The sequence below is a fragment of the Oculina patagonica genome, chromosome 7, assembly GCF_052425735.1.
Source record: "Oculina patagonica isolate OP01 chromosome 7, crgOcupat, whole genome shotgun sequence".
Taxonomy (NCBI): domain Eukaryota; kingdom Metazoa; phylum Cnidaria; class Anthozoa; order Scleractinia; family Oculinidae; genus Oculina; species Oculina patagonica.
This window is the reverse complement of record NC_135764.1, coordinates 23,091,439-23,112,647: the sequence shown is the minus strand read 5'-3', so window position 1 is coordinate 23,112,647 and position 21,209 is coordinate 23,091,439. Positions and strand designations below refer to the sequence as shown.

Below are 21,209 nucleotides of genomic sequence, written 5' to 3'. Positions count from 1 at the left end.
AGTTGTTTGATGAGTGCGGATCTCCAGCAACAAACGCAAGTGATCCAAACGCCTTGTGTACTAACACGGAAGGCTCGTATATCTGCCGCTGTTTAAAAGGATACGAGGGTGATGGACTGAGATGTACAATGTTGGCAATGTCTTTTTTTTCTTCTCCTGATTGCAGACATTGATGAATGCGAACGCTCTGAGTTAAACGAGTGTGACCCCAACGCCATGTGTACTAACATTGAAGGCTCCTATGTCTGTCGCTGTATAAAAGATTTTGAAGGCGATGGCAGAAACTGCACAGGTAAAAGATTGTATTGCAATTTCTGTTAATCTAATTTAAGTAACAGTGAGTAATTAATTTTAAATTCTGTTTCTTCAGCTATCCCCACTGGCTGCTCTCCATCTTGTGGTCTAAACGCTATTTGTCAGAGAAACGAGGGAGTTTATCAATGTGCCTGTAAATTGGGTTACCAAGGCGATGGATACAATTGCACAGGTTTGTGTGAAAGGCATCCCAGCCTTTCTATATTGTTTATAGCATTACCTTTCACCCTATTTGCAGTTTTGAGCAAAACTGATAAAACATTTTTTCAAGTACATGTACTGACACGCCGTTACGGACATCTTGCAGTTATGAACGTCAGTTGCTTGAGGTTTATGCTCAATACCCGTTATTTAAATTAAATGACCCGCTAAGCTTAAATAGAACAGTTATTGGAACAAGTTTCTAGGTCTATATCAGTATTGGTGTCTGCATTTATGGGGTTGCTCGAAAGAGTGTAAAATATATATGGGTTAGTTTTATATGTGAATATTATTTTAAAAAAATCGGGTTTTCTTTTAGCTGCTGATATAAATGCATCTCCAAAATAAGTCTATTGACCGTACGACTTGTTTTTACGTTTGTCACAGTTTTTAGAAAACCGCTCCGACTTACTTTTCTTTCTCTAGACACTGATGAATGTTTAAGTCCTGAAACAAACGAATGTCACTTGAACGCCATGTGTACCAACACTGAAGGATCGTATGTTTGTCGCTGTAAAAGGGGGTACTCTGGAGATGGAGAAAACTGCGCAGGTTAAAAAAAGTGCATCTGTCCTTTTCTCTTCTGTTCGACTATCGTTGTGGTGCTTTCTTAAGTTCTTTTGTCAATTTCTTTTTTAAGTAGTTATATAAAGTCAAGGAGTATCAATGTATAATTTTCCTACTTAGATCTTGATGAATGTGCAAGTTCTGTGTCAAACAAGTGTGACCCGAACGCCATGTGTACCAACACTGAAGGGTCGTATGTTTGTCGCTGTAAAAGAGGGTTTACAGGACCTGGTACCAACTGCACAGGTAAACTAAATTTTTCCAATTCCGTTGCTACTTGAGGGCTCCTAAAGGGGGAGTATAAATCCCATTTCCCAGCCTATTGTTTTCCCAAATTTTCCTAAATCCCAGTTCCATTATCCTTTGTTCGTGACTCCCAGGCCCAGTGACTCAAATCGCATTTTCCCAGCGAAAATTTGCCAATATTCCAGTTCCCCATTTTACCCCCTCAGGACCCTCACTTGAAGCTCTGTCCAAGTCTGTGCTTAACTAGTTGAATGTGCTTCTTTTAATACAATACTGTTTATATTGGCTTTACCAACTTAGATCTTGATGAATGTGCAAGTCGAAATGAATGTGACACCAACGCCCTCTGTACCAACACTGAGGGCTCCTATGTCTGTCGATGTACAAAAGGTTTTGAGGGCGATGGAAGAAACTGCACAGGTACCAACCGACTTGACCACATGCTTGTTTTTTCCATTTAAACTTATTAATCCATTGCAGTACCTTTTTTATTCAGCTGTTACACCCGGCTGTTCTCCATCTTGTGGTCCAAACGCTTCATGTCAGGACGATGCCGAAAGCCCTTCATGTGTCTGTAATACTGGTTACCAAGGAGACGGATATAACTGTGCAGGTGCGTGTGAGAGGCAGACTTCTGTGAAAACGTTTTTGTGTACGAAATCAGGCGCTTTTCTTTTTCCCAATAATGATATTAAAATTGATTTGAAGTTATAACTATCTTTTTTTTTAGTTTTGCTTTATATTTTGGAAAGGTTCTTAAGAAATTTGGAGAATGAAGTTTAGTCCGCAAAGCTGGCAGTTGAAATCACATGCCTCTTTATTCACCTGGTCTATCGATTTATGGAATAGATTTCTGAAGAGACACGGTGGCCTAATGGTTAGCGCGCTGGACTCCGGATCGAACAACACTTTATACACTCTCGCATTCAAGGATTGCCTCTCTCCACCCAGGTGTATAAATGAGTACAGGCGAACTAACGCTGTAGGGTAACCCTGCGATGTCCTAGGATCACATCCAGGGGGACTATAAATACTCCTAGTCACATCAGAAACAGGGATAAGCTCCGGCCTGAATGTGCCACTAGGCTCGACGCAGACTTTACCTTTTTTTACTGAAGAGATAAACATTGTTTTCAATGATTTATAGATCTCAATGAGTGCGACAGTTTCTTGGGTAACGCATGTGACTCCAACGCGCTGTGTACCAACACCGAGGGATCCTACATCTGTCGCTGTATCCGAGGGTACGAAGGAGATGGCAGGAACTGTACAGGTAAAGCTTCAACTGTCGCTTCGTAGCTCGTAGCAATTTAACTTTTAATTTTGTTTTAGCTGCAGATGCAGATAAACGTGTACGACTGTTCTACTTTTAAGTCAGAAAATACGTTTCCTTTTTTCAGACACTGATGAATGTGCAAGTTCTGACAGGAACGAATGTGACACGAACGCCATGTGTACCAACACTGAAGGATCCTATGTTTGTCGCTGTAAAAAAGGATATACTGGGAATGGTAAAAACTGCTCAGGTAAATCATGTACGTTCAGTTTATATTGTTGTTCTCCACTAATTGTCGTTGTGGTGACTTGTGGGTGTCTGCTCTTTGCTCATTTGTTGGATGCCAAACAACAGCTATATACAACATCTTTAAACTGATGAATGGTAATTGAAAATGAATGTGATCCAGCGTTTTGTGTACATAAACTGACGGGTCCTACATCGGTCGCTGTACATAATGTACAGTGGCGGATCCTGACCTTCAGCTAAGTGGGGGGTGGGGGGAAGGGGGGGGGGAGGGGGAGATCATCCAGACCCTGGGTTGGGTGGTTGGGGCGCCCTCGGGGCTGTACGAGCCTCTATTTGGCCTAAAAATAGGTGGGGGCTAGGTCCGGGACTCCCCTAGATCCACCACTGATGTATAAAATGTTTTAGCTCCTGTGCGATGGAAGAAACTGTACTTCAGAACTTTGTTTAGGTTATTGAGTCATTTAAAACGCTTTCCATTTAGCTGTTACACCTGGCTGTTCTCCTACATGTGGTCCAAATGCTTTTTGCCAGAAAGGTGTCGGGACCTCCTGTAGTGTGCCTGTAATGTTGGTTACCAAGGTGATGGGTATAACTGCACAGGTAAGTTCGTGGCAAACATGGTGTTTTTGTGTAGCGTTCTGCAACACTGCAGTTTAAACGTTGTCTGTAGCGAAATTACATCAATTACAAAACCAGCGAAATAGTATAAAGCATTAACATAAAATGGAAACACATCGTGTTGCGCTTTACAAACGTGCTTCCTTTGTAAAAGATTCTAAAAAACGCCACTCAAATTAAAGTTCACTGTATTGGCAGCCCTATTCAGTGTTTTACCCTTTAGTGAACTTATACTTTTAATCGCATACCTGTTGATCTACCAGGATGTTAAAGATTTCTTCGCTTAGTTACTTGAAAGGTCCCAAGGTAGACAAAACATTGTGATTAATCACTTATAGATCTTAATGAGTGCGAGAGTTCTGGAAGTAATGGATGTCACCCAAACGCCATCTGTACCAACACTGAAGGATCTTACATCTGTCGCTGCATTCGAGGCTACGAAGGAGATGGCAGGATCTGTACAGGTAAAGCAAGTTTGGAGCTAAGAATCCCATTGCATGCTTTGGAAAAATGAAGCAATTTATTGTCTTTTATCGCTGCTGATGCAGTTGTTGAATGTATAAAGGTAACGTTGTTTTGTGCTTGTACCGTATTGTATCGTATCTTAACTGACCACTTTCCAGGGCAATAGAAACAAACAAATACTGAAACAATATTGTCAGTGATCATAGCATGGTTTATCATCCCATTTGACAGGGGGCAGACCAGTTGTCTATTTACAAGCTTAGCCGAGAAGTTGAACTCGAACTATTGCGAACAATACCAGCTAGTGATCAGAACGGGTCTTGAACTCGTGATCTCTGGATCTCAAATCCAGCGCTCCAGATCCCCGGCCACGCTTCCTTAGAAAACCATGCTAAAATATATTAATACGCTTTCCAAAATTGATGTTCTTTCCCAGACACCGATGAATGTGCAAGTCCTGAAACAAACGAATGCCACTTAAACGCCCTGTGTTCCAACACTGAAGGATCATATGTTTGTCGCTGTAAAAGGGGATATACTGGAGACGGTGAAAACTGCACAGGTATAACGTCATTATGTAGCTGTTCTTCCGCTGTTCTTCAGTCTGTCTGTCTGATGTGTTTCCGACTTTCTCTCTCACTTCTCACACGAAGCAAATGATGATATACTTTTTGCAAATTTAGATCTTGATAAATGCACAAGTCAAAATGAATGTGACGCCAACGCTTTGTGTACCAACACTGAAGGATCTTATGTCTGTCGGTGTAAAAAAGGTTTTCAGGGAGATGGCAGAAATTGCACAGGTATCATATCCCCCTTTAAACAGTTTTGGTTTCTCTATAGCTTAATTTCTTAACTCAGAAAAAAATTTTATCTTTTATTTCAGCTGTTGTGCCTGGCTGTTCCCCAACTTGTGTACCAAACGCTTTTTGCAAGGAAGACGCTGAATCCCCTACATGTGTTTGTAATGTTGGTTACCAAGGGGACGGCGACAATTGCACAGGTATGTTGCAGAGGCAGAAAGGCCTTTCGTTTGTTAGAGTCGAATTTTTGTAAACGTGCTGGTCTTCGGCGTAGGAGGTTTGCGAGAAAATCGCAGCTTCGAGTCTTCGATGGGCACTTGTTTAACGATTTTAAAGAAAAAAAAAACGACTGTCAGTTGCACTCTATTCGTTTGAATATACACTGTATGTAAAATTCGGTAGTGAAAAACACTGGGCTGGCTGGCTTCTTTAATCCTCATTGTAAGTATATCGTAACCTTGTTTTACGGATTCCGTTTAAACGGACGATTTTTATTATGTACATCCTTTTTTTAAAAAAAAATATGTACAATGTACATCCTTAAACGTTAAGCGATCTTAACTGCCCAGGTTTGTGCTGAAAACACCAGCAGTGATTTAAAAATCTGCAACTTTTACATTGCTGGACACAAGATTGCAACGATCCCTTGTTATGGCAAAGTAATAATAGTTTTTTTTAATAGGCAACCAACTGTCTACAGCACTGGATTTCCTTTGCATATGACTGTTTCGTCTGAAGCAAATCGGAAAATGCCCGTTTGCTACTGCCTATGGCAACAAAAATAACACGCATCTCTGCCTCCAGTTTGTTTAAAGAAAAAATAACTCTGTATTCAAAAGTGTACATTTGCAGCAAACATTTCCCATTAGTGTCTCAGCGGACTGAGCCATATATCATTTGATTAGAGCTATGCTTGCAAACCTGTAATTTCCTTATTCCTGACCAAAAGGAATCCTGGGAAATACAGCCATTTCGGTGGCAGGCAAGTCTACCTCCCTCTATTTCACATAATTTTTTTAAGTGTCGAGCCACCCAATCTTCCGGCGAAATATTGCACTGATTGAGTTCTTTAGAATTCAAATGAATTTCCTCTTGTTTCAGTGACTTGTGCGTTTCATTTTGAGTTCCCTCTTGTTTTAACTTGTGCGTTTCATTAAATTTCCCTTTTAATTGAACGTATGCGTTTCATTTTGAGTTCCATCTTGTTTCAACTTGTGCGTTTCATTTTGCGTTCCCTCTTGCTTTAACTTGTGCGTTTTATTTTGAGTTTTCTTTTGTTTTAACTTGTGAGTTTCATTTTGCGTTCCTTCTTGTTTCAACTTATGCGTTTTTTTTTTAGTTCCCTCTTGTTTTAACTTGTGCGTTTCATTTTGAGTTCCCTCTTGTTTAACTTACAATAACTTGCAGACCTTAACGAGTGCGAGAATTCTGAGGGTAATGAATGCAACTCCAACGCCCTGTGTACCAACACTGAAGGGTCCTACATCTGTCGCTGTATTCAAGGTTATGAAGGAGATGGCAGGACCTGCACAGGTAAAGGCCTAACCGCAAACTTGTCTCGTTTGTTCTAGAGGTTTCATAAGAACCCTCGGGGAGTACAATCGCTTTGGCATTTTTTTTCCTTTACAGTAGTTGTAAATAAATCACTCTTAAATCTGATTATGGTATTTTTGTAGACACAAATGAATGCGCTAGTCCGGAAACCAACGAATGTCACATAAACGCCATATGTACTAATACTGAAGGATCTCATGTTTGTCGCTGTAAAAGCGGATATATTGGAGATGGCAAAAATTGCACAGGCAAAATACCATGATACTGTTGACCATCGTTTTCCCACTTTGTTTTCTTTAACCTTTTCACACAAGTCAGCTAATGTTGATATACATTTACCCTCTTAGATCTTGATGAATGCACAAGTCAAAATGAATGTGACACCAACGCCCTCTGTACCAACACTGATGGATCCTATGTCTGTAGATGCAAAAAAGGTTTTGAGGGCGATGGAAAGAATTGCACAGGTAAAAGCTTCATGTACCCTTGGGCACTGTATTGTCCTTAATAGTTTGTTGTCATCTTAATTTAATTATTACTCTTTTATTTTAGCTGTTATATCTGGTTGTTCTCCATCGTGCGGTCCAAACGCCTTTTGCCAGGAAGACGCTGGACCGCCTCAATGTCTTTGTAATGTTGGTTACCAAGGTGACGGATACAACTGTACAGGTACGTGATGGTGGCAGATTGGTTTTGCTTCGGTTTCATACTGTATGTAACATTTGGTATTGAGCTACAGAAGTGGCTTCATTTTCTCTTATGCAAGTTACATTAAAGAAACGCCGCTTTACAGACACTGGCTATTACACTATGACATGCTATGACATCTTGTTGCGTACGCCTTTTTAATAGCTGAGTATTTTGGGTCAATGCTGATAAAAAAAAAATCACTCAGCGTAGACTCGAACTAAAAGCCTTTGTTTATCACAGCCAAATCTAGGTATGATAAAATTGTGTTAGTGCTTTGTAATGCAATCCGTAATAAAAAGCAAGAATGGCTAGCAGATTTTCTATTGATGCCCTTTACCTAATTCAAACGTTCTACTTCAGTCTAAACTATTATTTTCAATCACTTTTAGATCTCAACGAGTGCGAGAACTCTGAGAGCAACGAATGTGATTCCAACGCTCTGTGTACCAATATTGATGGGTCCTATATCTGCCGCTGCTTGCGAGGTTATGAAGGAGATGGCAGGACCTGTAGAGGTACAGCCCTAACTGCCAACTTGTATAGTTTGTTGTACGGGTTCACAAGACCTTTGAAAATATATTATCGTTGTTTCGTACAACTGTGTATTTTCCCTTGTGATGTTTATTAGATAAAATCACTAAACTCCCTTTCTTTTACTAGACACCGATGAATGTGCAAGTCCTGAAACAAACGAATGTCACCTGAATGCTTTGTGTACCAACACAGAAGGATCATATGTTTGTCGCTGTAAAAGAGGATATACTGGCGACGGTAAAAACTGCACAGGTAAATAGATATATATTCCTGCGTTTCTCAACCATCTGCGGACTTTTTTTTCTGTTTAACTTTAAACGTATTAAGCCATTCACTTTACTTACTAGATCTTGACGAATGTACAACCGCTTCGAATGAATGCGACCGCAACGCCCTATGTACCAACACAGAAGGATCCTATATCTGTCGATGTCTAAAAGGTTTCCAGGGCGATGGGAGAAACTGCTCAGGTAAAAGCTGAAATCTGTTTACATTTCTTTAGTTTAAGTTACCGGTTCATTTTAATAACGGCTTTTTCTTTCAGCTGTTTCTCTCGGCTGTATACCATCGTGCGGTCCAAATGCTTTTTGCCAAAAGGGTGTTGGACCTCGAGCTCCTACATGTGTCTGTAACTCTGGTTACCAAGGTGACGGATACAATTGCACAGGTTCGTATGAGAGACAAACGTGTTTGTTATTTTACCATTACATTGTGAATTTATGTTTTTGAAGTTTTCAGGTGAATATCATAAATAGACAGCATAGCCTAAACAAAAGGCTGTTAGAAATTCTAAAGAATTATAATAATGATTTGTATAACATTGATCAATAGTGATTAAAGAAAACATAAACTTGTGAAAGAAAGAATCAAACCGACCGCGAGAACTCAGTTATGTTCAAATGGGTTTTATCAGGAGGGTTTTACTGTTTTTTAGACAATCACTATGACTAGTTATGACTGAGTACCTTTAGTTTATGCACGAAATTTGCCTAAAAAACCTACTAGAAGATATTACGTGAACTTTTGAAGGGAGAGCGAATTGTAATAAGGTTTTTACGATTTTTGCAAGACACAAAGGCAGAATTCGAAAAAGTCTGCACGTCTTTTTAAATTTGAAATCAAAACCAATCGTACATGTGTAACTCATGACAACTCCCATTTAATAGCTTCAGTGCACCCTCTTGGTGGTTTTTAACAAAAATAGACCATTGTTGTTAGGGATTTCCACCGAAGTAAATAGTTCTACATCACGCTCATGATACTGCTTCTTTAATTACAATTAGATCTCGACGAGTGCAAGATTTCCGAGAGTAATAAATGTGACTCCAAACGCTCTGTGCACCAACACTCAAGGATCCTATATATGTCGCTGTATTCGAGGTTACGAAGGGAGATGGCAGGAACTGCACAGGTAAAGCTTCGACTCAGTAAGAATCAGTGCTCGTTAATTCGAGGAATAATATGACAATAATTATATATTTTCTTTTAACATATATGCAAATGATATGCCTCTCAACTTTAATTGGTTTATCCGTTATAAACGTCGTTACAATCAACCCCAAATATGCTTCTCCCCCTCAGACACTGACGAATGTGCAAATCCTGAAACGAACGAATGCGACCTAAATGCACTATGTACCAACACAGATGGCTCATATGTCTGTCGCTGCTTCAAAGGTTTTGAGGGAGATGGTAAAAACTGTACAGGTAATTAATACAACCTGTTTTACTTTGTTTAGTCTTATTTATGTTGTATATATTTTATTACTTTCTTTAGTACAAACGTAGACCAATCCTTAAGTATTTTATTCTTCACACATCACGTTTTGTTGAATGTTGTGTCTTTCTGTTTTCAGCCATTGCGGAATTTGTTTGTGACCCCCCTTGTACTGGAAACAAAGTTTGTCAGAATTATACTGGAGTTCCTGATTGTGCCTGCGCTGACGGTTTCACTGGTGAAGACAATTGCACAGGTAAATTGGACTACCGGAATTTTATTGTTTAAAAGGGTATACCGAAAGACAGTTGTAAATTCGCCTTAAATCGGGTTTCAGTTAATGGCCTTGTGGTAGGCGAGGGGCTAAAGCATAAAATAAAAATAGATAAGCCGACCTTTCGTCAGTGCGTGAATGTCTTCTTCACGTACTGTTTAGGAGGGTCGTAAAGGCTATATCCTTATTTCTTGCGGTTATCTATTTGATAATTTGTTTAGATATCAATGAGTGTGCAAGTGAAGACGAGAACGAATGTGATGCAAATGCCCTGTGCACCAATACTGAAGGATCTTATGTTTGTCGCTGTAAAAGGGGATATACTGGAGATGGTAAAAACTGCACAGGTAAAATAACTCGTTCTTTACCATTTAGGAGTCGTTTTAATATTCTTTTTTCTAATATTTACTATGATATGTACTTTCCAAATCCAGATCTTGATGAATGTGCAAGCCTTGAAGCAAACGAATGTGACCCCAACGCCTTGTGTACTAACACTGAAGGGTCTTTTGTTTGTCGCTGCATTAAAGGTTTTGAGGGTGACGGCAGAAACTGTACAGGTAAGAATTATTATTAGGCCTTCATGTCCTTACTAATATTAGTCTAGTCCCTGAACATTTCTCTCCCGCGGGCCCCTTTATAGGGGTTGAACCTAGGCGCGCAAAGAGTGAGTCAGGATAACTTGTATGCGTGTGCGCCGATTTTTCCCATATTTGGCAGAAATTTTAAAATGCGTGCGCACAGATGACGAGTTCAAGTAGGTGAGCGTGTACTAAAGCAGGATCACCGGAATAGCTTTTAAAAAGCCTAGCTTGCAAGCCAGTGTCTACTAAAAGCTAACGACAAAAAACAAATCGCTATCCGTCAACTATTCCTATTATTTTGTAGCTGTTTTTAGAATTGGTTTGGATGCAATTTAGCACATTTTTTCTTGTATTTATTCGCGCGCTTGGTCGCGTAGTAGATTCGTCATTCGGCGAGCATTTTTAACATAGCGCGCTCGTCTCAGCAGGTGACGCCACACTCCTCGCTTCTGATTGGTTCTTCTGGCTGCGATGCAGTTATTCTGGACTCTCCCTTCGCACGCCTGGATTCAACCCCTATAAAGGGCGCGCTAAAGGAAGAGTTCAGGGACTGGACTATGCTAATATAGGTTATAAGTTCGTTTTCATTACCTCTTTTCTTTTAGCCGTCGCCCCTGGCTGTTCTCCATCTTGTGGACCAGACGCTTCATGTCAAGACGACATTGGAACCCCTTCATGTATCTGTAACGTTGGTTACCAAGGTGACGGATACAACTGCACAGGTTGGTACGGGATAAAGTAATGCGATGTTGTTTTCATCCTCAATACACCAATATCCATAATATTGGTCGTAAACAACCATTTTCTTTGCCTGTACGTTAACATTATCCTCCAGTTTCATCAGGCTCGTATTTTTAGCAACTGACTGTTTGCTTCAATCGAGTCAAAATGATTAATGAATCATAATTAAAGATTCATAAGAAAATATCTTACTGTCGATTGTTTTACGTAGACACTGATGAATGTACAAGTCTTGAAAATAACGACTGCGACTCCAACGCCCTGTGTACCAACACTGAAGGATCTTATGTCTGTCGCTGCTTCAAGGGCTTTAAGGGAGATGGTAAAACGTGTACAGGTAAAATATGGTGGTCTTTCTATCGCCACGGCCTTTACATTTGTACGTGTATATCTTTGCCTTGCCAATACAATTCAGGCATACGTTAAATAATCTATTTACTTCAATTCGTTTTTTTTTTTTTTCTGTTTTCAGCCATTGCAGAACTTGTTTGTGACCCTCCTTGTACTGGAAACAAAGTTTGTCAGAATTTTAGCGGAGATCCCGAATGTGCGTGTGCTGACGGTTTCACGGGTGAAGATATTTGCGAAGGTATGTTGAAGTACATCAATACTTAGTTCAATACTTATAATACCATATATTCTTTGCATTTATTTGAAATGTTTTAGACATAACGAAGCCGAACGCGATGTCAACGCCCTCTTGACCAGCGTGAAATTTCCTATATTTGTCGTTTAGAGGACCTCGGAAGGAAAAAGCTGCAATTGCAAGAGTAGTTTTCTTTCTGTTCTCTTACAAAGTCACTGTTCGCTACTACTAACAATTTTACAGAATCGTCTTGTAAACATTGCGTTAATTTAGACGTTAAGCTAAATCTGAATCTACGACCGGAGTCGACCCCGTGATCTTTCGCACACCGGTCGGATGCTTTAACAGCTGAGCTGCAGGGAGACTTCTGGGAAGTTAGGTCATTTACTGAATTTATATGTGACACGCGTCCTGCGTACTGCTAGGATATATTCGATCGGCAAGCCGAAAGTGTTATCTGTGGAGAAAGATGTTTCATGTTTAAACAGTGGCTTTCTGTAGGCATGTCTCGCATTTGCTTGGTTTGCACCTCATTTAAGTGTTTTGCTAATTTTTTTAGACATCGACGAATGTACCGATGAAGACCAAAACGAGTGTGATCCAAACGCCTTGTGCACCAACACTGAAGGGTCCTATGTCTGCCGCTGCCTGAGAGGATATGAAGGCGACGGAAGAAACTGCACAGGTATCTACTGATAATCAACTGTTGTTGTCCATTCCATTCTCTACGTTGTTTATCCTCCTCTCTTGTCAGCGCTGTTTGAACTTTGTCTTGCACTAGATTAACCAATGCTAAATAGTAAACCATTCCCCTGATTGGGCTTTTTCAGTGCTTATGTAACCAAATACTATAACAGATATTGAAAATAAATATATAACATTGTTAAAAAATCCCGAATGGCGGGAGGCAGACCATTTCCCTATAAAAAAAACGTAGCTGAGAGGTGGAACTCGGAACTCTACCGAGAACAACACCAGCTACACGATATGTTAGTGATCAGGACGGGATTTAAAGCCACGATCTCTGGATTTCAAATCCAGCGCTCTAACCACTCGGCCACGCTGCTTCCTTTTCTCAACTATTCTGAAGTAACTTTTGTTTCCTGGTACATAGACGTAGATGAATGTTCCAGTAATGAGACAAACGATTGTCACCCCAACGCCTTGTGTACCAACACTGAAGGATCATATGTCTGTCGCTGCTTGAAAGGCTTTAAGGGAGATGGTAAAGCATGCACAGGTAAAATGATGTATTTAGTATTTTACTTCGTCACTTGTATTTTGTACTTGCGCATTTAACCTTGACATGCACCTAATTTCTACATGTGTTTTATAATTTTTTCAATTCCAACTATAGAAGAGTCTATATGCGATCCTCCTTGTACTGGCCGTAACAAAGTTTGTCAGAATTATACTGGAATTCCTGAGTGTGTTTGTGCAGACGGTTTTATGGGTGAAGACAATTGCACAGGTATGCAGGATTAGGTTTTTAAGGGAATAATAGTAAAAACCATTTAACTTAAGTAATCGAAACTCAATCCAGTTTAAAATGCGTTGAAACGCTATAAAAGTAAACTCATCTCGCGCTTATTATCACTGGTTAAGACTCCATCCTTAATTTCTTACTGGTATTGCTGTTATCTGGTACTTTCTTCAGACTTCGATGAGTGTGGAAGTGAAGATGAAAACGAATGTGACCCTAACGCTCTGTGTACCAACACTGAAGGATCATATGTATGTCGCTGTTTGAGAGGATATCAGGGCGACGGAAAAAGTTGTACAGGTAATTCTTTTTATGCTGCGTGTCTTACCCTTGCACGTATATCAGGGGCAAAAAGAATAGGAACGGAGCAGGTAATTGAAGATAAATGTTGGGCGTTACAAAATTACCAAAAAAACGCCACATGTTTTGCAATTGCAATAGATATATACAATAAGATTCTAAGTAAAGCGTCTAATTTCAGTAGGGCACGAAGTTCCCGGTGTTTTGGTCAGTGTTCTTGCTTGTTCTATTCACATGTATCTATGGGTTGGGTGTTTGGGTGAGATCAAACACTTGAATGGATATATAGCGGCTGCCACATGCGCCTGATCTGCTGATGTCCGGTCTCATCTCATAATTCTAATTGTGAAGCGCATTGAGCTTTGTAAATGCGTTTTTAAGAACCCACATCATTTATTCATTATGTCATGTACAATTGATTAAGGGGCAACGAAAATTGGAACACAATGCTTTCAAGTGAGAAACAATGTGTTTACCCTTTGTAGATCTAGACGAGTGTGAGAATTCCGAAGGAAATGATTGTGACCCTAACGCTCTGTGTACCAACCTTGAAGGATCGTACATCTGCCGCTGTATTCAAGGCTATGAAGGGGATGGTCAGAACTGCACAGGTTGACTTGAATCACTGTTATATATTATTCCTCAAAAGCACATTCTGGTTAAGTTATGCATTCGTTACGTTCTTTTCCCCGAAAGAAAATTAGAAGGTTATTTATTTTTTCTTGAATAATAATTTGTTGTACATATGTATCAAGCTGAGTTGGAAGTTTTAGGAGTAAAACGCGCAGAGAAGCGACTAAAAGGCCAACAAAACCAAGAAACGGGAAAGTTTGAGAATACATCCAATACAATACATACTTTATTACAACTCCATACCTGTAGGGTTTTTCAGTTGTAAAAATACATAACTACAAGTATAAGTATATAAAAAACAACAGAGAGAAAGCAAAAAATGAAAAACCCGAAAAGCCTAATCCGGTTTTCTCAAAATTTTGCTGCTGTAAGCATGCTCGGAGGAAATATAACTAAAATTGTCCAATGGTAGTCTTCATGTCCAAACGAGGTTTTTGAGAGTTTGACTTCAATTGTGATGACAGGCAGAAATAGGCATTTAATTTGTAGCGTTCAATTGTTGTTTTGGGAGGACAATACGGTAGTGAAGTGACTAAAACAAAAATCTTTACGGCAATTTTAGACAAAGACGAATGCGCCGATGAAGCCCAAAACGAGTGTGATCCAAACGCCCTGTGTACCAACACTGAAGGAGCCTATGTCTGTCGTTGTCTGAAAGGATATAAGGGCGACGGGAGAAACTGCACAGGTAATTTTAACGATTCGGTTAATGTGATGTTGAACGAACTTATTCGGCTTCGAAGTCATTTTGCAAACGGAATTCGTATTTTATTTTCAGCTATAGCACCAAGTTGTTTTCCATCATGTGGTCCAAACGCGTTCTGCCAGGGAGGTGTATGTTTGTGCAGTTTTGGTTTTCAAGGTGACGGATACAACTGCACAGGTCTGTTAAACGGAACTATAATTATATACATTTCTTTTTGTAAAACATCAATGAAAAGCAAACAATTGGAAGCTCTTTCTTGCTCAAAGTTTAAAGGAGTAGTAAGGGAAATAACTACGTTAATTCAACTGATCGTGAAGTTTATCTTGTTTTTGGGGTTTTTTTTTTTTTTTTTTTTAAAAAAATGGGGGGTGTGGAAAAAAAGACGCAGACCGACAGCAGGGGAAGAGAGGGCTACGCACGTGCTGAATAATAATAAGATGGCGACCTGACAAACACGAACTTTTTTTTTTCTCTTCAACATGTGGAAAAAGGGTTCTTTTAGCCACACTGAATTTTAGGAGAATTTTCAAAACTCAAAGACATGCGACATTAAAAGTAAAGCTACAGAAAAAGGCCTCCTGAGAGAAAAAAAAAAAAAACAAAATCTTCACCTGCAAAAATAGGAACTTGTACATTTCCTTTAGGCCGATGTGCAAAATTCAAGTGAATACCCAGACCACGTTTCGGTCTTGTCGCGTGCACTTTTGTACTTTTTTCCGACATTTCAGGCATTTGATGCTCATTTGAAAACTTAAGGGCATAATGTCTTTTGCTTTAGATTCTTTGGTTCAGTGTCATCTGCCTACTTACCTCATTGTTTTTGCATTTGATGCTTGTGGATGGTGCAAAAAAAGTATATAAATGAAGTTAAAGATTTAAATTCTCTCTAATAATTAAATAAGCTCTCCTGAACAAAATTAATACATCCAAAGGTCTTATTGGTTTTCTGCTGTTATCTGATTTTAATCCATAGATGCCGACGAGTGTGCAACTCCAGCAAGTAACGAATGTGATCCAAACGCCCTGTGTACCAACACTGAAGGCTCGTATGTTTGTCGCTGTCTGAGAGGATACGAAGGCGACGGAAGAAACTGTACAGGTATTTATTAAACATCAACTATTGTTGTCCATTCCGTTCTCGACGTTATTGATCCACCAATCTTGTCACTGTTTTGTCTGGCGCTATAGCTAAGATAACCATTACAGGGTCGTAACCAGGTATATGGGATCAGGGATCACAGCCTCGGGATCGGGATCATGGACCCGGGATCCCGGGTCACAAGTCATGGGATCCGGATCGGCCAATCAGATGGGATCAGAATGGAATCAGGGATCAAATGTTGCCACATTTTGGGGATCAGGAATCAAGATTTAGAGCTAAAATTTGGGATCAGCGATGAAAAAATATACCTGGTTACGACCCTGCCATTACCAAAGTACTGTTGATGTTCACAGATGTTCACAGTATGATACTTGAAATACCTAGCTGTTCTAAAGAGAGTTTTATTTCCTGATACGTAGACGTTGATGAATGTGCAAGTCCAGAGAGCAACGAATGTGACGCCAACGCTCTGTGTACCAACACTGAAGGATCCTATGTCTGTCGCTGCTTAAAGGGTTTTAAGGGAGACGGTAAAACATGCACAGGTAAAATGTCTATAGTACTATATCATCATCATCCTCATCATCATCATCATCATCATCATCATCATCATCATCATCATCATCATCATCGTCATCATCATCATCATCATCATCATCTTCGTCATCATCTTGTTACATGTGTCCTGTACTCGCGCATTTTTCCTTGACATGACACATCATTTCTAATCGTGGGATTTTTTTTATATATATTTCATTGTAGAAGAGTTAATATGCGATCCTTCTTGTACTGGAAACAAAGTATGTCAGAATTATAGCGGAAATCCTGAATGTATTTGTGAAGATGGTTTTACTGGAGAAGATAATTGCACAGGTAACGTTGGACAACTTCAGCTTACGTTAGTATCACCCCCACGTTACATTTTATCAAGGTGAATTTATGTGCTTTAGTCCAAAAAGTAAACTTGACCTACGCTCTCTAATATTAATAATAAAGACTGGTATTGCTATCATTAATTTTTGTACTTTCTTCAGACATCGATGAGTGTGCAAGTGAAGAGGAAAACGAATGTGACCCCAACGCTCTGTGTACCAACACTGAAGGATCTTATGTTTGTCGCTGTCGCAAAGGATTTAATGGTGATGGAAAAAGTTGTACAGGTATGTTTTCTATTAAGTGTGTTGTCTTTCTTTGTACTCATTAGACGCAGAAATAAATGGGAACGCGACAGGTAATTACAGACATTGGAAATAAATGACCAAAGTGCACAATAATATTCTAAACAAATTCTTAACGCCTACTTTTATTGTGTCATGTTTATTTAACTGCATCCTCGGATACCCAGGGGCAGTTAGTGGGGGCGACGTGCAGCTTATCGGGATTTTCGGGCGAAAGTTTACAACATAGAGCGTAACAGCCCCTGGGCACTTTGTCTTACCGAACCAGTTCCAGAAGCGTTTGAACTCCTTCCTCCTGATTGGCCACAAAAATATTTTTGTGGCCAATCAGCGACGAGGACCGGCCAGGAGACTCTGATGTCTTCTTACACGAAGTTGTTTTCCTCATAGACTCGTCGTGGATGCTCTGCCCATCAATCGGATGCTATTACATGGAGAGTCTCATAAAAAAAATAAGCCTTAGACGACTGCCAGTTCTACACTGTTAGTTGCGCGCTTTTTAATAGTTATTCAAGTAAACAACAATTCTTATTTTTCTCGGTCGTTGCTCGACTTCTGGAACTTGCCACGGTGTGGATACTTCGCTGCACGGGCCACGCGTTAGCGAAGATATCGCTGTCGTCACCTATTGTTATTTTGTTGCCAGCTTGACAGTTAAAACAAAGGGTTTTTGTTTAATTTGTTGGATATTTAAATAACAAAAACAAAACTTATAAACAAGAGGTGCTCGCGTATAGCTTTAAAAACTTTTGGTTTCCTTGCGCTATGCTACATTTAACATATTCCCAGACCTCGTTGTTTTGTTTTTGTTTTGCTTTTTTATCTGAGACCCACGTAGTATCATCCGATGGACGGGCTTAACAACAACGACGAGTCTATGAGGAAAACAACTTCGTGTAAGAAGACGTCAGAGTCGCTCTTCTGGTCAACCTCGCTGATTGGCCACAAAAATATTTTTGTGGCCAATCAAGGGAAAGGAGTTCAAACGCTTCTGGAACTGGTTCGGTAAGACAAAGTGCCCAGGGGCTGTTACGCTCTATGTTGTAAACTTTCGCCCGAAAATCCCGTTGTCCCGATAAGCTGCCCGTCGCCCCCACTAACTGCCCCTGGGTCTCCGAGGATGATTTAACTGGAGAAAACGTATTGTTTAAACGGCGTTTAATCCTCTATAGATCTTGATGAGTGCGAGAATTCCGAAGGAAACGGATGTGACCCAAATGCTCTGTGTACCAACACTGAGGGATCTTATATCTGCCGCTGTATTCGAGGCTATCAGGAAGATGGCCAAAACTGCACAGGTTCAGTTTACTGTTATATAATTAAACTTCAAGGCACAAATTAGGAAGAAAAGTTGGGCATATTCTCAACTACGTTCCTGTCAATTGAAAACGGGAAGACACCATTTAAGTAGTAGATAAAATATGAGCGGTAGATCTGTATGGGCGGTTACAATGGCGAGCCGATAGGCGAGCCATTGTAAACGCCCATACAGATCGGACGCGATTATTTTATTCTACTTGTGAAATGAAAACAATAAATTGAATGCAAAGTATTGTTACGCGAATCAGTAGAGATCTGTATCAAAAGTTAATGAATACGAATTAGCTGAGCAGGAGTCTGTATCAAAAGGTAATTCTATTGTTTGATTTGTATTGGGGTTTACAGTTGTGTACATGTGATCTGAATAGTGTGCTGGGATTGGTTTGCACCCTCATGAATAATTAATGAATTTTACAATGGTTTATAAAGCCCGTCAAGAAGGATGTTTTTACTTGCCAACTATCATCTGTCCTAAGCCATCGTCCCCGCAAATAACTATCTTGAAATAAAAAATGTTACCCAGATCATGGTAAAAAAAAAATACTTGACAATAATGTTAAAAGTATTACGTACTATTTCAGATGTTGACGAATGTGCAAGCCCCGAAACAAACGAGTGTGATCCCAACGCCCTATGTACCAACACTGAAGGGTCATACGTCTGTCGCTGTATTCGAGGTTACGAAGGAGATGGTACGGCTTGTACAGGTAAAGCTTTATCTTTCAGTTCGGCTCATAAGGCTGTTAGAGTTCAAGTGTAACCGTTTAAATAAAATTGGTAACAAGTAATACGTTCTTTGTTCGTCACAGATGTCGATGAATGTGCAAGTCCTGAAACAAATGATTGTGACTCGAACTCCTTGTGTACAAACACCGAGGGCTCTTATGTTTGCCGCTGCCTAAGAGGGTATACCGGAGATGGAAGAAACTGTTCAGGTAAAGTTTTGATCTGTGTGACTTTATATTTTTTAGCTTCCCTAGCGAGGTAGGGACAAGAGGGACCAGTGATTGTGGAAAGCAGTTGTCTGCAGCTGAATGCAATCGACAAGAACGTTTAAGGTCAAGAACGTGGTGTTCATGTGTCTTTAGTTGTTGGCGAACTTGAATAGAGGTAGGCCAGGTGCCATTTTGAGATATTAAACGAAAAGGGCAGCACTTAGCTATAACACTGGTGTGTCGATACCACGCTGCATCAGCTGGACATAAGAAGAGACGGCGGGGGTGGGGGGAAGGGGGTGGGAGGGGTCATGTAGAATATGAAGGATGCACTAAATTGTAATTTTTGTTAACGATTTAGATGTTGATGAATGCGCAAATGATGAAACAAACGAGTGTGATCCCAACGCTTTGTGTACCAACACTGAAGGATCTTACATCTGCCGCTGCTTTAAAGGTTATGAAGGAGATGGCAAAAACTGCACAGGTACTCATAAAAGTTTTCCGAGGGGAAGTTAAGCTGTTTTAAATAAGCAATGACTTTAACAAACACATCAACTCGTTTTCATCAGAAGGAATTCCAAAGTCTTCAATACAGGAGAGAGGGCGTAGACTAGTGAAGATGGCTCTTTCTTGCTAGAAAGAGGGAAGTCGATAACTTTTGGCTGTTTAGCCTTACTTTTTTTCAACACAAATCTAAGATCTGTCACAAGACATTCTAATGTATTTTGACCTGTCATGGTTTTTTTATTTTCAGCAACTGAAGTGGTCGTTTGTGATCCACCGTGTGGTATAAACGCAGTGTGTCAGAATAGCAGCCTAGCTCCTGACTGCATATGCTTGAGTGGCTTTACTGGCGCAGGAAACTGCACAGGTACATGCACAAACTGATCTCATCCACGCCTTAAGACACTAACCGCTAACAACTTGGACGACTCTTAAAACACACACATCTTCATAAATGAACAGAAGATCCTCGCAGGTATGAACACAACTTAAGCAGTTGTAAAAAGAAAGCCCGAAAATATCAGGCTTGCCGTGACTCGAACCCTGACCTCTGTGATACCGGTGCAGCGCTCTAACCAAAATAATAATATGCCAACTCGGAGCTGGTCAATTAATTGGTTCGTAACACACATCTTTAGCATGACCAATTAAAAGTTACGTTACGCCCCATTGTTTTTATTTGATCATCGCTTTCCTTGTTTCTAGACATTGATGAATGTGCTAATGAATACGAAAATGACTGTGACCCCAACGCACTGTGTACCAACACTGAAGGATCCTTCATCTGTCGCTGTATTGGAGGTTACACAGGAGACGGCAGAACATGCACTGGTAAAGATAGTTTTTAAACTGTCACATTGCCTAAAGTTTCATTAACATTGCTCTTAAAATAACAATTTGAATTTGATTTTACTAAGTTGTTTTTATTTTCCACTGCAGATATTGATGAATGTGCAAGTCCTGAAACAAACGATTGTGACTCGAATGCCTTATGTACCAACACTGAGGGGTCATATGTTTGTCGCTGTCTGAAAGGGTACAGTGGTGACGGGAGAAATTGTACAGGTAAAGCTTTATAGGGATAAGTGAAGACTCTTTATATGGGTAAAGGAATTATTTTAAAGTACCGATTTTCATGTTAATGTTAATACACTCCATGGGAAGATGAACTAACTAATTTCGAAACAAACGGTAGTGATCCTAATGCCCTTTGCACTAACATTGAGGGAACTTAATAAAGATGAATTGTTTAACAGTGAGACGAGCATGGGGCAAAGAAAAAATCTGAGTCCCCGAAGAGTATCGAAACCATGGCCTCCCAGATACCGGTTGGGCGTCAAACCAACTGACCTACGAAAGACTCGTTGTGAGCTGGGCCATTTACTAGGTTGATATGTGATATGCGTCCTGCATATTGCTAGGATCAGCAATGTCCAAAAGATGGTAAATTTTAAGCTCGTTGATAATTCATGAAGATGAATTGTTCAAAAATGACTCTGAGAATCTGAGTCCCCGACGGGAATCGAACCCATGAGATCTTACATCTGTCAATATCTCAAAGGAGGTCAGGGAGATGGTATAAACTGTATAAGTACGGCAAACGAAAAAAAAAAGGTTTCTTTGTC

At 40.0% G+C, this 21,209-nt stretch overlaps 1 protein-coding gene across 1 annotated transcript in view; it reads left to right on the top strand.

Moving 5' to 3' along the window:
• The window catches only part of LOC144660423 (uncharacterized), a 131,978-nt gene that overhangs the window by 28,633 nt on the left and 82,136 nt on the right, over positions 1-21,209 (top strand). The window contains 36 exon segments of the mRNA XM_078521038.1: positions 167-292; positions 371-487; positions 943-1,068; positions 1,204-1,329; positions 1,630-1,749; positions 1,826-1,942; positions 2,477-2,602; positions 2,730-2,855; positions 3,811-3,936; positions 4,374-4,499; positions 4,621-4,740; positions 4,824-4,940; positions 6,148-6,273; positions 6,417-6,542; positions 6,642-6,761; positions 6,847-6,963; positions 11,046-11,171; positions 11,307-11,423; positions 11,980-12,105; positions 12,535-12,660; positions 12,778-12,891; positions 13,078-13,203; positions 13,689-13,814; positions 14,399-14,524; positions 14,615-14,719; positions 15,516-15,641; positions 16,064-16,189; positions 16,407-16,517; positions 16,679-16,804; positions 17,995-18,120; positions 18,724-18,849; positions 18,952-19,077; positions 19,439-19,564; positions 19,835-19,951; positions 20,290-20,415; positions 20,524-20,649. Coding sequence (XP_078377164.1) covers positions 167-292; positions 371-487; positions 943-1,068; positions 1,204-1,329; positions 1,630-1,749; positions 1,826-1,942; positions 2,477-2,602; positions 2,730-2,855; positions 3,811-3,936; positions 4,374-4,499; positions 4,621-4,740; positions 4,824-4,940; positions 6,148-6,273; positions 6,417-6,542; positions 6,642-6,761; positions 6,847-6,963; positions 11,046-11,171; positions 11,307-11,423; positions 11,980-12,105; positions 12,535-12,660; positions 12,778-12,891; positions 13,078-13,203; positions 13,689-13,814; positions 14,399-14,524; positions 14,615-14,719; positions 15,516-15,641; positions 16,064-16,189; positions 16,407-16,517; positions 16,679-16,804; positions 17,995-18,120; positions 18,724-18,849; positions 18,952-19,077; positions 19,439-19,564; positions 19,835-19,951; positions 20,290-20,415; positions 20,524-20,649 — 4,416 coding nt within the window.